This window comes from Ahaetulla prasina, chromosome 1 (assembly GCF_028640845.1).
Source record: "Ahaetulla prasina isolate Xishuangbanna chromosome 1, ASM2864084v1, whole genome shotgun sequence".
Classification (NCBI taxonomy): domain Eukaryota; kingdom Metazoa; phylum Chordata; class Lepidosauria; order Squamata; family Colubridae; genus Ahaetulla; species Ahaetulla prasina.
In genome coordinates this window covers 179,392,361-179,408,815 of record NC_080539.1, presented here as the reverse complement: position 1 = coordinate 179,408,815, position 16,455 = coordinate 179,392,361, and the positions used below count along the sequence as shown (strand labels likewise).

General features: G+C 38.0%; 1 protein-coding gene across 1 annotated transcript in view; it reads left to right on the top strand.

Moving 5' to 3' along the window:
- Positions 1-16,455, top strand: part of PKHD1 (PKHD1 ciliary IPT domain containing fibrocystin/polyductin) — a 292,871-nt gene that overhangs the window by 46,215 nt on the left and 230,201 nt on the right. Inside the window, 7 exon segments of the mRNA XM_058181645.1 lie at positions 52-182; positions 3,401-3,536; positions 4,435-4,630; positions 5,252-5,319; positions 6,902-8,524; positions 9,876-10,019; positions 16,159-16,393. Of these exon segments, the coding sequence (XP_058037628.1) occupies positions 52-182; positions 3,401-3,536; positions 4,435-4,630; positions 5,252-5,319; positions 6,902-8,524; positions 9,876-10,019; positions 16,159-16,393 (2,533 nt within the window).

Below are 16,455 nucleotides of genomic sequence, written 5' to 3'. Positions count from 1 at the left end.
ATACTATATTTTTTAAATTATTTCATTCAATCCTGCCTTGTACATTTTTAGGAGGCCTTACAGTGATTCTATCAGGTTCAGGCTTAGATGGGATAAACACAGTACTCTTTGGTTCTCAACCTTGTCCCATCAATTTCAATGCCAGCAATGCAGTGAAAATGGAATGCAGGCTTCCTCCTTGGGTAAATAACACCTTCAATTATATTGCAAGGCTATAAAAATTAAGACTCATTTGTGGTGATTTGATGACTATAAAATCATGTGTGTATGTTTATGTGTGTGTGTGTGTGTGAGAGAGAGAGAGAGAGAGAGAGAGAGTGAGTCTATGTTTTATTTACCCTTTTGGAATTATTACTTTTCCTTATGATAATATAAAATTAGTTGTGTGTAGGTTTATTTCAATTGTTTATTTGTCTTTCTATGTGTTTCTATTCATTGTTGTACATGCTGCTGTAATTAGAAATAATAAGAAAGGGTATAATGGCACAGCTAATAAATGCCTCATTATAAATAAAATTGGCTGATATAACTCACTGATCAGTAACTTCAGAAAAGAATTTAGGATATGTTTAATTAAGTGTAATTGGAACAGACAAGGCTGCATAGAGTTCCCTTCATATTATATTGTATATTATTCCACAAGGGCACAGTACTAGAATACAGACAGTACTAATGTCAAGATACAAACATTGTGAGAATTGAGTATGTGAAGTTGTCAATTTCAGCATGTTGTCACATATTTCCTTCAGCATTTCCTTCAGTACTATTTTAATTAGTCCATGACTGTAATGAAATTTCAACTCTTATTTGGAAGCTCCAAATTCTCTCTTATGCAGTTATGGACAAGCATACAAACTAATTGAACTTCCACTGAGGACTTTATACTACTCCAAAACGTGTTCTGAACCTCTGTATTCTCATGCTATTTTCTATGTTCAACTGTGTTGAGCTGATTTATTTCTAATTTAGCTGTCATTTATTTATTCAATCAATTTATATAGCTCCCCATCTCAACAATGAGTCTGGGTGGCAGAACAGAATTAAAAAAATAACACAAACATATATATACACAAAAATTAGATTATATAGCAGCTGAGAAAACAAATCATCACCACATAGCCAGAAGACTGATCCTTCATGCATCTGGAACTTGGCCCAAACTACAGAAGCAGGTCTTTAGGCCTTATGAAAGGCCAGCAGGGCTGCATCAATCTGATCTCTGGAGGAATCATAAGAGTGGGCACTGGGATAGAAAAGGCTTATATTCTGGGCCTTGCTGCACTGCATTTCTTAGCTCATAGTATAATTTGCCAATCTTGCTAGACCAGAATAGTTGAGTAGAAACAACTGGGAAGAGATGGTCCCATGAGTAACAAGGCTTCAAGGCATGCAGGGTTCTAAAGGCGCCAACTAGAATCTTTAATAGAACCTGAAAGCACACTGGCAACCAACACAACTCATAAAGTAGTGGCATTATATGCACCAAATAATCAACTACCCTCTATACCAGTTGAAATTTCCAAATGTTCTTCAAGGGAAGTTCCATGTTGAATGCATTGCAGGAGTCCAGATGAGAGTTCAGAAGGGCATCAGTGACTGTGAGCAGTGTCCCCCCACTCCAGGGTCAATTCAATCGGATGGGCAACCCTACAAATTTAATAAATCAATGAATAAACAAATGGATTTGTTTATTCAGAAGAATGCAAAGGCCCTCTGAACCATGGTTGCTCTTCAAGCTGGATTTACAAATCCATGAACTCTGGATTGGTCTGTTCTGAAGTAGCACCACCCATCCAGAAGCAAATGTGGAAGTCCCAGGCATCAACATGTTCAGACATCCAAAGCTACTCAGTCTTGCTTGAATTGAGCTGAAGCCTGTTGCATCCCATCCAGGCCTACACAGACTCTAGGCATTGGGACAGGATATCTACAACATCACTCAGATGGCCTGGGGTGGAGATATAAAACCAAGTATCATCAGCAAAGTCACTCCACCATCAGATGTCCTTTCCCAAGAACTTTATGTAGATGCTAAAAAAGAGGGTACAGAGATACCTTTTCCTTCCACCAACGTTGTCTGGAACTAGTCCAGGGGTGGGTTCCAAATCTTGTCACTACTGGTTTGCTCATGTGTGCATGCTTGTGTGCGCTTACACACGTGGCACTTCTGGTGGGTGGGCAGAGCCTCCTGCTGCTGCCGCTACCAGTTCACTCGATCTAGTGCGAAATGGTAGCAATCCACCACTGAACCAGTCCCAGAAGAAGGAGGAGAATCTTTTCATTTGCATTGCTGAGAACTTCCCTCATCTTGTCCCCCAATTCCTAGGACAAGACAGTTCCTCTGTACTCTCCATAACCCACTCAGTAGCTGAGCTATAATACATAGGACTACAGCAGGTATCGCCTTCACCATGAGGATCAGGATAAACCACATGGCAAACGTATATAGCATGAACCAGGAAATGGATGGGAGGAGCCAATGATAGGGTGCTATTCTTTGAACATTCCTAGGGCATAAACCCTTTGAGTCCCAAAGGAACTCTCTATTGGTGAAAGTGCTCAGGCACCAAGCCTTCTCTAGACTGTAGCAACTGAGAGGAGATGGGAGAAAGAGAAGAGATGGCTCCCTGAACTACTTCTTCCCCATCACTGCAGCAGGCTTAAGCTTTGTGAGAACAACAGAACAGGTGAAACCATCAGGGCTCCACTCTTTCCATGTGGTCCAGCTCTCAATCTCTTGCTTTCCAAATAATGAAAGGTAGAAGAAGAAGATTGCAGGTGAGAGCTACTGTTGCTGAGGCAAAAGATTAGTTGGGGGAGGAGTTGAGAACAAGGTGGTACAGTAGCACTTAGTGGATTCTCACTCCCTCTGTGCTGTTTATCTGCCCCAATTCCTATTCCCTGAAGGCACAGAGCAAGGAATAGGAAAAAGGGAGTCTATTATCCTCTCTCCTAGTGTCCTCCAAGCTACCACTTGGGCTGTCTTTAGTGCAGAGGGCAACTTTAAGACCTGTGGACTTTATCTATAGGAATTCACTAGCCAGCCAAGCTTAAACCCTTAAAGTTTGCCAAGGTTGGGCACCCCTGCTTTAGTGTTTGCATGTACCTACTTTTTCCTACTGGGCAGCTGGCTGGCTATTCTTGTTTTTTATGACCTGAAATAAGAAGATCTGAGGTTGGCCACAAACTGTTTTTGTGAGTAGAATCTTGGCAATGTCAGAAGTGCCTTGGATAGCAGTTCTAAGAAGCAGAAACAGGTGGGAGATTGATTTCAAAACCTTAGAATAAGATCTGCCAGATTTTTTTTTATTGTGGGCTTTCCCCACATAATCTTGGTGCTCAGTTTACTTTATGGACAGCAGACATGTTACTAATATTTTGTCATTCTTTTTTCTCCTAGAGAGGAGGAGCGAATACTGTTCATCTAACCCTAATTAATGAACATGAATTGACTGTCTTTGCCAATGCTTTTACCTATAACTCTTCTCTAAATCCATGCATTGTGTCAATGAACAGAAATAAAAGTGGCATAACAGGTAAAAAGGGAAAAACAAGGGTTTTTTTGTTCTTTCCTTCTATTCTTATTTGATTTTTTTCCAATATTTATATTTTTCAGTGTGTTGTTTGAAAGTGTTTTGCCTATTTAGGTAATAAAGTCATTAAAATTTAGTGGTTCAGAATTAAAAAAAATCACAACTGTTCTGTTCACTAGGCATCATGTTAGGGCAGGAAGGATAATTTTGATACACAAAGTGCTACCCTCAGGATTCTCTCATTAATATCTCAAAGGCTTCCTTTTCAGGGTTTTCCTTTCAATGAGACCTAGATAAAACATTTATGCTTGCTTAGTACATTCCCAGTTGTTCATTATGCTTCCAATTGGCAGATTTGCTTAGGCACATCATTGAAGGAAAAAGATTGAGAGATCCAGGAGGCTATCTAATATCCAATTATACCTGTCAAGGCTGCAAGTGCAAACAGGAGAGACGACTGTCAATGTAAAGAAAATCCCATATTAACCTTGAATACTTTCTGAGTGCCCATATAACTTGCATATTGGTAGAATGAATGAATTAAGACATAATAGCCACTGAGATTTGTTGTAGGATTTTTATCAAGGGTACGATGCATTTGATTGCCAGGTGTTGAGGCTAAATTGTCAAGACGGTTTTTGCCTCAATGTCCTGCTTATCACCTTCCCTTTATCTTACAGAACTGTATTTTTGGAGATAAAAAGCAGAACCAAATGGGTTTCTCTGCAGACAGTTTTATTTCAGGCAATGTTTTAAAACACGAACATATTGTCAACCTTTCAATGTGGAAATAAAACAGAATATGGAAATCGGGGTTTGTGGAAGACGGTTGTTATGAGAGTAGCGGGTTACTAGCTATAACAAAAAAGTATTGTCTGGGGTTTTTTTTTCTTCATTGCAGGAGGCCAGCTGCTTGTGATAGGTATTTCTTCATTTTCCAACTGTACTTCATTTGATGTGAAGGTCAAAATTGGGGACATCGCAGTTCAAATTCAAACAGTAACAGATCATGGAATCAGTGTATTGCTGCCTTCTCTTGCAGAAGGATTGCATAGACTTTCAATATTCCTCCATCATCTCCCACTCAACACAAGTGGGTAAGAGGCTCTGATTTTTCATGGTTAAAATTTGCAACACAAAAGAATTTTAATAGAAATAATAAGACAAATGGGAATGGAACCTGATGCCTATCTGTCAACATGTGTTGACAAGATGGATCTGTGAGTATTTTGGGCAACACCAAAAGCTCTATAAATAATTTTCTCTTGATTACCTTATTATGAAATGTTCAATATTGTATTTGCAGTTTTCATTTATCTGCCCTTTTGAAACTTGCACATAGTAGAACATTATTCTCTCTCTCTCTCTCTCTTTTAAAAAAATTGAGAAATAGATTTATTATTTGAAAACAGTGTACCTTCTGGTAGGCTAGCATGAGAAGCTGGAAGGAAAAAAGATTTGTTTCAGTCAGCTGAGGATCACATGCAATTGAGCAGAAGGGTAGGTAGGACTTTTGGTGAATGTTCAAGAACATATGCATTTCTGTACATATAGCATCATGTCCAAACCCAGAACTGAATATCTTACAAATCATATCTGCCATTTCCATTGAGGCAAGTGAAATTTGAGTTAATCAAGACTGAATTAAAACTTTTTGCAGATGGTGGGAAAAAAACTCCCACATTCAGTTAACAATAAGAGTCTTATTTATTTTCCAGATTGGAGCCATTAATCCAGTATGTTACAGAGATCTTCAGAATAGAACCATGTTGTGGCTCCTTCCAAGGTAAATAATGTCATTGCTTTGTACATACATGTTTAAGAAGAAAAAACTTGGAATGACTGAGAACAGACTCTGGAAAATATGAATACACATTTAATGGATGAAGCCTGCAGTCTATTCTATGGGATAGCTCAGATGGTCCAGTACTTATATTTGTATCTTGTCTGTTTTTTCTAAACCCTCTAGATGAATAAGGGATGACTATAACATATCACCTTTACACTGAAAAATCTTGAACTAAGCCATTTGGTTTCTATTTTGTAATTAATATTTTAGAATATGATTTTATATCCTCAACTCTCATTTTCCATTTTTGCTTCCGATTCCTTTTCTTTTCTCACATTACCATTAGTGAGTTCACGGGGCTAATTATTTTAGGAAAATTAATAAATGTGGAGAGTGGAGTTAAGTCTTATTTTAGAAAACAAAATAGTTTTCCAGGCTTCCCCTAAAGAGTAAATGGCTTCCATCTCCTTTAGATGCAAAGAAAGCAAAGAGATGCATCTCAGCACCTAATGTCAGGATAGAGGAAAGAAATACTTTCCAAGGCTGAGTCATTCATGCCCTTGACCTTTTCCACTCAGAACAGTAATGCATAGGCTAGACCTCATAGCTTATTTGGTATAAGTGCTGATTTTTCTTTCCCCATAGTTGTTGTGGATAGATTGTCTATGGGTTACTAGGGAGAATTTGGGTTACCCACTAAATAAATAAGGCACCAAAGGGTGAAGGACTTGAGACCCAATCTATTTCATATTGCCATATAGTTAGTGAACATGGAGATTGAATATGATTTTATTCTTTATAGCAATAGCACTTAGACTCATATACCGCTTCACAGTGCTTTACAGCACTCTCTAAGAAATGTCTGGCTGAATTGAGTCCTACTGCCATTTCTGTGTCAGTGGTCAGTGGTCAGTACTGTGGGCTATCTGGTGACTGCCAGCTGCCAGCAGCTTGCCAGTTCAATTCTGAGTGGCTCAAGGTTGACTCAGCCTTCCATCCTTCCGAGATCGGTAAAATGAGGACCCAGATTGTTGGGGGCAATAGACTGACTCTTTAAACCACTTAGAGAGAACTGTAAAGCACTGTGAAGAGGTCTATAAGTCTAAGTGCTATTGCTATTGACAGTGTCAGCATATTGTCCCCAACAATCTGAATCCTCATTTTACCGACCTTGAAAGGATGGAAGGCTGAGCCAACCTTGAGCCACTTGGGATCAAACTCCTGGCAGTGGGCAGAATCAGCCTGCAATACTGTATTCTAACCACTGCGTCACCCCGGCTCTTTATATTAAGGTTTTGTTTATATCAGTGTTGTAGTAAATTGATAAAATCTCAGAACAATAAACCACTAATATAGAATTTAATATACAGAAGCACCAATAAAACATATATAGAGAATTTAAAATACTGGAAAAAACAAAAGCCTGAAACAATTAAAATCCCAAGCTTCTCTCTAACTCGGTTGCCTCACTGGACATCTTATTCTGTACTAAAAATTAATACAATAGAAATATAATTTTTCAAATTATATTAATTTTCAAAAAAGTTAACATCCGCTAACATTTTTATCTCTTTCCTAGGTGGAACATTGCTCACCATTTCTGGAATAGGTTTTAGCAACAGCCCAGCCTTGGTCTTGGTCCTGATTGATTTTCAACCCTGTGCTATAATCAGCCTAACTGAAGATAAAATTCTATGTCAGACCCCACCACCCACTCAGCATTCTAATAGCATTCTCAAAAATCTTCTGGCAGATATAGAAGTGTACATAGGCAACCAGTCATTGGTAGACCCATTTCAAATGAAAATCTTTAAGAATTACACTTTTCTTTACGACATGTCTTTGACTCCAAATATCATAAACATTGACACAGAATTATTGAACAATAGTCTGCACCTAGGTGTAGAAGGAGTCAATATAACAAATTCAGTAGCTATCCTGGAACACGTGGAATGTCCCCTTGAAGTACAGAAGATCAACCACTCTATAACTTGGTCTCAGTGTTCCTTACCTCTAAGTGTTCTAGAACCAGGGCACTATGTTATGAGAGTTCTCCAGAAGCAAATGGGCTTTGCCAACATACCGGCTGAGATGCAGCATTTTACCATATACCCACAGATAAAGACTATCTTTCCATCTCGTGGCTCAGTGTGTGGTGGGCAGTTGCTCACAATATCTGGCCAGTCTCTCAAATCTCGGACAAATTCTGCTTGGGTAAATCTGACAGGCAACTTGTCTTGTGATGTCCAAAGCTTGAGTGAACACAGCATAATATGTGCCCTTTTTTCAAGGGATCCCCTTTTGGATGGTCAGCAATTTCCTGATGCACACCAAGCTCTTAATATCACAGCGAATGTCAATGGCATGTATAGCCGTTGCCTAGAAGACTGCTCCTTCCATCTTTTGGCAAACAAGACTCTTGTTATTGATGCTGTCACTGTGAGGTTTGCTGGGATCTTAATTTACTTATTAATCAGAATTCAGAAATTAGTTTGGGTCGTGGATGAAATCCTTATAGAGGTGGATGGACATCTCCCTTGCAATATAACTTCCTTGAACAAAACCAGTATTGAATGTCAGATGCACAGCCTTGATGCAAAAGAACATAGCATTTCAATATTGAGCAAAAGCTGGGGTTCAGCCTGCCTGAGACAGAAAGACTCCAATATCTTCAGAGTTACTCCTGTGGTGCATCTTTATCCCCAGAATTTCAGTATCAATGGTGGAGGCCTCCTGACCTTAGAAGGCGCAGCACTTCAAGGCAGGAGCAGCACTTCAGTTCTCGTAGGAAATCAGGAGTGTCTCCTCACCAAAGTCACATATTGGGCCCTTAAATGCCTTGTGCCTTCAGGCCAAGGGACTGCAATCGTGGGGCTCAACATAGACAATATGTCGTATCCTGCTGGGGAAATAAGCTACAGTGAAGAATTCACCCCAGTTTTCCTCTCCCTTCTGCCTTCCACAGGCCAGTTTCTCACAATAATGATCTCAAAAGTTAGGCAAATGAAAGACATGTACGTTTTCATTGGAGGCTCTTCCTGCATCAATGTTACTAGCAAAAGCACCAGTTTGCAATGTGTGCTTCCTCAGCTTCCTGCTGGAGAATATAATGTGACAGGTGGAATTGTGCAGAGAGGATGGGCCTCCTCCAGTTTGGTATTCACTTCGGTCCTGACAGTTATCACAGTGAAAAACAGCCATGGTAAGTATGTGGATGCTTCTGGGGAGCGGAAGTCTGTAATCTCATTCAACTGATGCAAGAAGCAGACCTGGGCGGTATAGCAGCAAACTTAGAATTTCAGAATTATATTTGGTTGGAGTCTTGTTGTCTTTGTGAAATAACTTGCTATTTCTTCTAGATTAAAATTGTTCCTCAAAGTGATAAACATACGGTTTTCCTTGCAAGTCATAGATCAGTTATGGCGAATCTTTTCAGCACCGAATGCTGAAACTGGAACGCGGGTGCATGAGCATGCATATGCGCGTGCTGGTTTTCAGGTTTCTGGCACGCTCATGTGCACCGGCCAGCTGGTCTTCACACATGCCAGAGCACTAGAAACCCGAAGACCAGCTGACTGGCACGCGCATACCTGGTTTTTGGCCGTTTTCAGGACCATTTTCCGGGCTGTTTTTCGGGCCAAAAATGGCCCTGAAAATGGCCTGGAAAATGGCCTGGGTTTTGGCTGTTTTTCAGGCCATTTTCAGGCTGTTTTCCAGCACTCTGGCACCCACGAAGACCAGCTGGCCAGCTTGCCTGAAACGAGAAGAGCAGCTGGCAACGGCACACGTGCCCACAGAGAGGGCTCTGCGTGCCACTTCTGGCACGCATGCCATAGGTTTGCCATCATGGTCATAGATCATATTTATGTTTGTATACAAATCAAATATACAAATCAAAATTTTTGTATACAAATCAAAATTGAAAGTAGGCAGGCTAAGCCTCTCTTTTGGGTGAGTCTTGGAGAGGCTCAAAAACTTTTCCAAAAACAACTCCTACCAACAAATAGATTTTCTCCTGCTCCACTCCAAGTCTAGAATAAAAGAAAATAAATTGAAAAGAATCAATGAAAATTGCGTACACTTTGTGTAAGGTTTTACTCTTCATACTTATATGCCATCTTATTTGTACACTCATATTTTGAAGTGTCTGACCCATCGTGACCCATAGACAATATTCCTCCCGGCCTTCCTGTCCTCTACCATCCTCTGGAGTCCATTTAAACTCATGCCTACTGCTTCAGTGACTCCATCCAGCCACCTCATTTTCTGTTGTCCCCTTCTTCTTTTGCCCTCAATCATTCCCAGCATTAGGCTCTTCTCCAGTGAGTCCTTCCTTCTCATTAGGTGGCCAAAGTATTTGAACACTCATATTACTTTCCTTAAAGGTTTCTGAAAGGAACAAGCAGTCATTATCTTTATATATTATTGACTATTATTAACTATATAAATTATTGACTATTATTAACATTTCCAAAATGTTATAGAAAGCTATGGATGACAAATTTTAGCAATTGCAAATTGTGAAACGCTATGCACATTATTTCTTTTTCAAGGCAATCTTGATGGAGGAGAAATATATATACATGGAAATGGATTTTCTCCAGGAAATACCTCTGTTACCATTTGTGGTTCTCCTTGTGAAATGCTGAATGTGACCACCACAACTGATTTGAGCTGCTTAACGGGGCCTTTGAATGGTCAGTTGAATGACTGAAATGTGTTAATTCTGATAAGAATGATAGAAGAAGAAAATATGTTGATTGCACTGCCAATTGCTTCTTACTGCTGTGGGTACAAAGGATTAGTGTGACTCTCATGCTGCTATTTTAAATATAATGAATGAAACTGGTAAGAAATTAGGAATTGTCCTTCAGTATGAATTTAGGGACGTGATGGCTCAGTGGCTAAGATGCTGAGCTTGTCGATCTGAAGGTCGGCAGTTCAGCGGTTAGAATCCCTAGTGCCATGTAACGAGTGAGCTCCTGTTACTTGTCCCAGCTTCTGCCAATCTAGCAGTTTGAAAGCACATAAAAAATGCAAGTAGAAAAATAGGGACTACCTTTGGTGGGAAGGTAATAGTCCTCCGTGCGCCTTCAGCATTTAGTCATGCTGGCCACATGACCATGGAGAAGTCTTTGGACAGTGCTGGCTCTTCGGCTTAGAAACAGAGATGAGCACTGCCCCTAGAGACAAAAACGATTAGCACGCATGTGCGGGGGAACCTTTACCTTTATGAATTTGAAAGAAAGTGGCATATCCATGAAAAATATTATAGGGGTTAACTAAGTATAAAGTCATCTTGATTTCTATCACATCACATGCATATCTATTGACTGTTAGGTCTGTTTCATCCTCTTTCTGTGCAATTTGTTTCTTGGAAAGAAAACCCTAACATGCAAATGTTTTTAATGATTTTTAACAGTGTTCACAGTTTTTTAAAAAGTGCACGAGGAAGTTAGGAGGAGTCTCCTCTCCTCTCCTTTCCTCTCCTCTCCTCTCCTCTCCATTCTCTAGAACCTAGAAAATGTGATACCTGGCACACTAGGTGAAAAATGCCCTAGAATTAGCCATGCATTTTGACTTGTTACTCTTTCCTGTTCTGCCAATATTATGATAAGGCAACTACCTACCTTTCTAAAGCAACCATAATCTCCCTTTATAAATATCTTCTTCCAGAAAAGTTAAAATCAACAGCCAAAGTTGTAGAATTGTATATCGATATGTTTCTTTAGCATTATATGTAAGGTTGCTTTGTTATTTTTCTGTAAACAAGTCGAAATAATAAAGTACGTACTCTGATTATTCTGGTGACAGAAACACGCCAGAGTAAGTGATTCTCTGATACAATGCTAAAGAAACCAGGGGGCCCTCCATTGGCTAGATGAACCAAGAGAGAGACATTAGACATAATCAATTAGCTGACAATTTGTTCCTAAAAAGGAAAAAGAAGGGGAGGGAATATTTTAAGTGCTAGTAGGAAACTATTTATTGTACAAAAGACTGCTGTCTTTCAAAAACTTATTTGACAAAGGATGCTACAAAACCAGTTCGTTCTTGTAAAAACATCCATATCTGAAATTAGATAAGGTAAGGTCAATATTCAGCACAATTTGTTTTTAATAATGAATAAATATTTGATAAATTTACTTATTTTATCTCTAAAATACTGAAATAATAAACATGCCAAATAACCTGGAGTTAATAACAAGAGCAAATGGAAAATATCCACTTTCAGGGAAGAAACAGTGAGCTAGTGTAAATTTAGGTTTTCAAAACTTTTGCCTGTCTTTGCTTATCAGCAAAGTGAACAAGTAAAACAAGTGAACTCACACACACACACACACACACACACACACACACACACACACACACACACACACACACATGTATATATATTTCTGGATTAATGTTCTTTGCCAACATTCCCACAATGTTTTAACATTTTACATATCTTTTTTTTAGTAAATAATTTAGGAAATATCCACTTTAAATTATACAAAAATAAATTTTCTAAGGATCAGAGTAAAATGAGTTCAGCTAAGTTATGAAATATACAAAAACCATTGCATTGAATTTCCCAGTTGGATTTTATTCATTCACAGGAAATGTAGTTAATTGTTAGATCTTGCAATATTTTAAACTACCATTAGATGTCAGTAAATGAACATTGATTACTATTACTGATACTGCACTGAGAGTTTTCATTATTTTTATTGTATGTGTTATGCTGGTTGCTTCAAACCACAAGCTGATTACTTTTGCTAGTAGAAGAAGACAGAACTTGAGAAATAGCCTGCAAATAAAAGTTTGACTAACAGAAGAAATACTTGAGGTTTTTAGTTTACAATAAACCAGCGGAGCTAAATCAAAGGCAGGCTAAGAAGAATAGTCAACAATGGTTATGTGGTTATGAACCCAAGGGAGAATGTCAAGAAGAGGCAAAATCTTTAGACCATTTTTTCCACACAGGGAAGGCTAGAGTGGGAAAATCAAAATGATCATTCCTTTTAATGATCAGGAAATATTCTGAGGTCCCAGGTTGTTTGGGTTAGGATTAGGTCTGGATTTCTCTGAGAAGATACATGATGATGCTGGTTCCATGGACTGAAAAAGATATTTGTTCGTACAACAAGCAATACTGTACGTTGTATGAAACAGCCCATCCAGTCTCAGATTTGTGTCAATTTGGCATCTGTTTATTGCACTGTAGAACTGGAACAGTTGATAGGCAAAGACAGTTGCTGACCTAATCTCCTCTTCCTCTCGCTGTTTTTTGCAAACAGCAAAAAAGCATTTTGTCTAGCAGGGTTATGTGGCCTGAAGAAGACCCCCCATTTGTTATTTTACAGCTAATTTTATTCCTCAGAATATGAAGCCTTGCTGATCTCTCTTGCTGCCTTCTTCCTAAAGCGCATCAGAGATGGTAACATTATGGTGATTAACCTCATTAAAGTAGGATATGAAAGCTTTGTTTAAATAGTAAAAAACCCCTAAAACACAAACTTCTGAGGAAGAATGTTAAGGACCTAGTAAAAGATATAAAAAGAGGGTTTCTGAAATCTATTGCTAGAAAGATTAAAATGGAAGAAATTTTAGGAGACCAAGAGATCAAGATGAAGAGAATCAAAGGAACACTAAACAAGGGTAAGAGATGACAGAAAAGCTTGAATGAATACTTTACATCATCTTCATTGCAGGAAAAAAATATAGGTAAACCTGAGTTGATAATTTCAGAAGAGGAAGCTGAGAAAAAGAGTGATGTTAAAAAAATGGATGTCATCAGTCCAATAGGTATTGCTAAAAATCCTAGAACAATCAGGAAAGACTTTTTAATAAGGACGATGAGAACCCTGCAGTTCAGATATCCTGGAATCAGATTGCTTCAGTTCTCTATATCTCTTTTATGGTTGGTTCCAGATTTTTTTTTTCTGTAGAACTCTGAAAGATCTAACAACAAAGGTGCTGAAATCTTTATGTCTTTTCCTTCTTCCACTGTGTGTCACAGACAAGAACAGAAGTAGAATCTTTAATCAAAACTATTTCCATGGTGGTTTATAATGAGAGAGTATAATGAAACATTCACTTTGATTGATATAGTGGTATTCATAACAAAACTATTAATATCAAGGATTAACTAATTAACAGCAGTGTATCAATTCTATATTGATATTTATATAACTCCAGGATCATATCCGTGTTCCAGTGATCTCAAAGTGTTGCCCCTGTTAGACCCTGAGCCATTTATTTTCAGCCCAGCTGCAGGGCAATCAAAAATGGGGATTGTTTAATTTTTATAGCTAAAACTTATGGGTGGACCATTTTCTACATTAATGAGAGCTCCTGTCTCTGAACTTGTTCCCACTCACCTATGAAGATAACATACCAGAACAGTATAATTCATTCTTCTGTGGACAAAATATGGTGGTGTAATGGCTTCCCTTTTTAAAGTGATTTTTAAAACAAGACAAAAAAAGCAAATGCAGAACATACAGGTAGATTGCTTATATGGATAAATCACCCTTTTGAACTCTTTAAAATTGTCTATTATCTATGAAAATATTGTTGAGAATTAGAGGAATAAAATTAGCGTACTTATATCAGGGCCAGATTAAGGCCAATGGATACCCCAAGCGCAGTCCAAATGATGCTCCTCAATCTTTCCATTGCTAAACTGAAAAGATATCAAGTTTTAATCATTGCTGGAGTCCTCCAGAAAATGGCATGCCGAGGTAACAGGATGAGCTTTTTTCCTGCCGACAAACAGCTGACTTTGCTGCCAAAGCCAGCTCTTTGCCAGCACGCTCCCCAGATTTGAACAGGAGCAACTACGAATGACCCATGACAACCATTGGATGATTGTGTACTTACCTGGGAAGAGGAATCTAGACAATTGCAATTCTCAGTAAACATGTTTGGAGTGTTGGGTCTCCATCTTTACCTGTCAGCAGGTTTGTGTGTGTGTGTGTGTGAGAGAGAGAGTGTGTGTGAAGCCTCAGTTTTAAACATCACTTTTGAACTTCTTTTTTTTTTTGCTTTTGATCTACATCTTTAATTAATTGTCTGATTGAACACTAATTTATTTTATACCCCCTTGCTGGACTGTGAACTTTTTACCTTTTTTATTGGTTTGTTTTACAGTTAGGAAACACTTTTGTTTTTATCTCATAGAAGCCAATGGCATAAAGACTTTCTCCTTGGTAGTGGAAGTGATCTGATTTGATTTATATCTGCACTGGACTAGTGCAAGGATTTTGTATTTTACCAGTTTTTAAAAGAACTTTGCTGCTTTATTTTAGTTTTAAATATATTTCTAATCTCTTTTTTATTCTAAAGAGATGGGAATTTTCTTTTTTTATTTCCTTTCTATTGTGGGAAATGTTATCTTAATTTTTCCTGCATATATTTTGTTACAGAACATTTATTTACTTTGTCCTTGAGAGGAATTGTCTATGTTTTGTTGTAAAAGTCCAGGTATAAAAGAAATTTGGATTGTATTAAAATGAAAACAACTATACATTAAGGATTAACATGATATATTACATACCTTTTACAATACCAACAAAAAGAAATACAAAGGAAAGGTGAGAGCCTCATCAACCTAATGTCAAAATCTTCTTGGAAGCCTTTGAAAAAAAATGCTTTTCAACTTACAAGCTATGAATGAAAATGTAGATAAAAGACTTGATGATGTAACAACAGTCATAAATCAACTTAAGGATGATACTTAAGTATAGGTAACAGCAGCTAAATCAGAGTTGCAATTGGGTGTATTGGAAGTCAATTTGTTGCTGACAGAATTGAAGGAGAAAGAGCTTTGAGAATTGCAGGCTCTTTGCAGAAGGCTGAAAGGGGCATGGATTTACAAAGGCTTAGTGATGGCAATATGGATCAGTGATGAATTGGACTTTCTCAAGAAAACTGATGGAGATTGTGGATTAGATTTATTATTATGGATTAGACTTATTATATTCAATCAGAAGACAACCATTAAGAGATGTTGGGGTTCAACTTGCAGAGAACTATGGTTTTGGGGAATGAAATGCAATTTTTGGGAAAGATCCCAGTTATAATTTTAGGGAAAAACTTTATTATTAATAATCAGTCAAAAATATTTGATCTTGGAAAGATCAGAGATAATGTTTGCAATGATTTATGGCACATTAGAAGCCGTTGGGGACTTGCTGTATGTGAAATATAGTAATAGATTGTTAACAGAGGCCTTTTAACGTTAGTTTTGTTGTTGGATTACCTCTTAACTGGGTTTTTTTTTATAGTAAATAGAAGATAGGTCAAATTACCTGTCAAGTAAAGCTGTAGTTTTTCAATTGCAGACCTTAGTTTTGCAAACCATATATATTCTTAAATATACTGTATATATAAGTATTCAATTGGAGGGACAATATATGTATATATTTTTAATGCATATTTTTGTCTTCTATAGTTTTTGCTTTGTTTGTTGTTATTTCCCCCTTTTTCTGTTGAAGTTTGTGTTTTAACTTTGGAAATATAATAAAAAAAACATTAAGTCTCAATAACTGCTGAAAACTAAGGATAGGAGTGAAAGAGTTAAGGGCATGACAGCCCAGGGGCAAAAAATGTGGTTCTCCCCTTCCTTTGATGTCCTAAGCACTGTGTCCAGGATTGGTCAGTGTGGAAAATAGTTCAATTGGGCTAGACAGTTTTTGAGGTGGCTTTCTTGTGTCTTTCAGGAACACTATCGCATGAAATTCATCACACTGCTATTGTAAATAATCACCAAGGGAATCAGGAAAATGAGACTGGCTGTATTTCTCTAATTGTTGATGTTTTCTCACCTCCCCAACCCTCCTTTTTCAGCATCTATAGCAGTTCTTTATACTTTGACATATTCTGCAAAAGAGAATGGTGAAGACTGCAAAGCAGCTGGTGCAGCACTGATCCAGTGTGACATCCAAATCGAAGCAAATGCTGATGTTGTTATAGCAGCCACTCCGTTCCTATTCTTCTGTGACAATTTGGCATATTCCTCTTTAATGTCTAACAAGACCTCTCTCAACTCATCCCACGTCCACTTTTCTGGCCTCCTTCTCAGGTTAGATATAGCTTTTTCTAACTCTAGCTGGGATCTTATGCATTTCTTTCCAACTATATAGC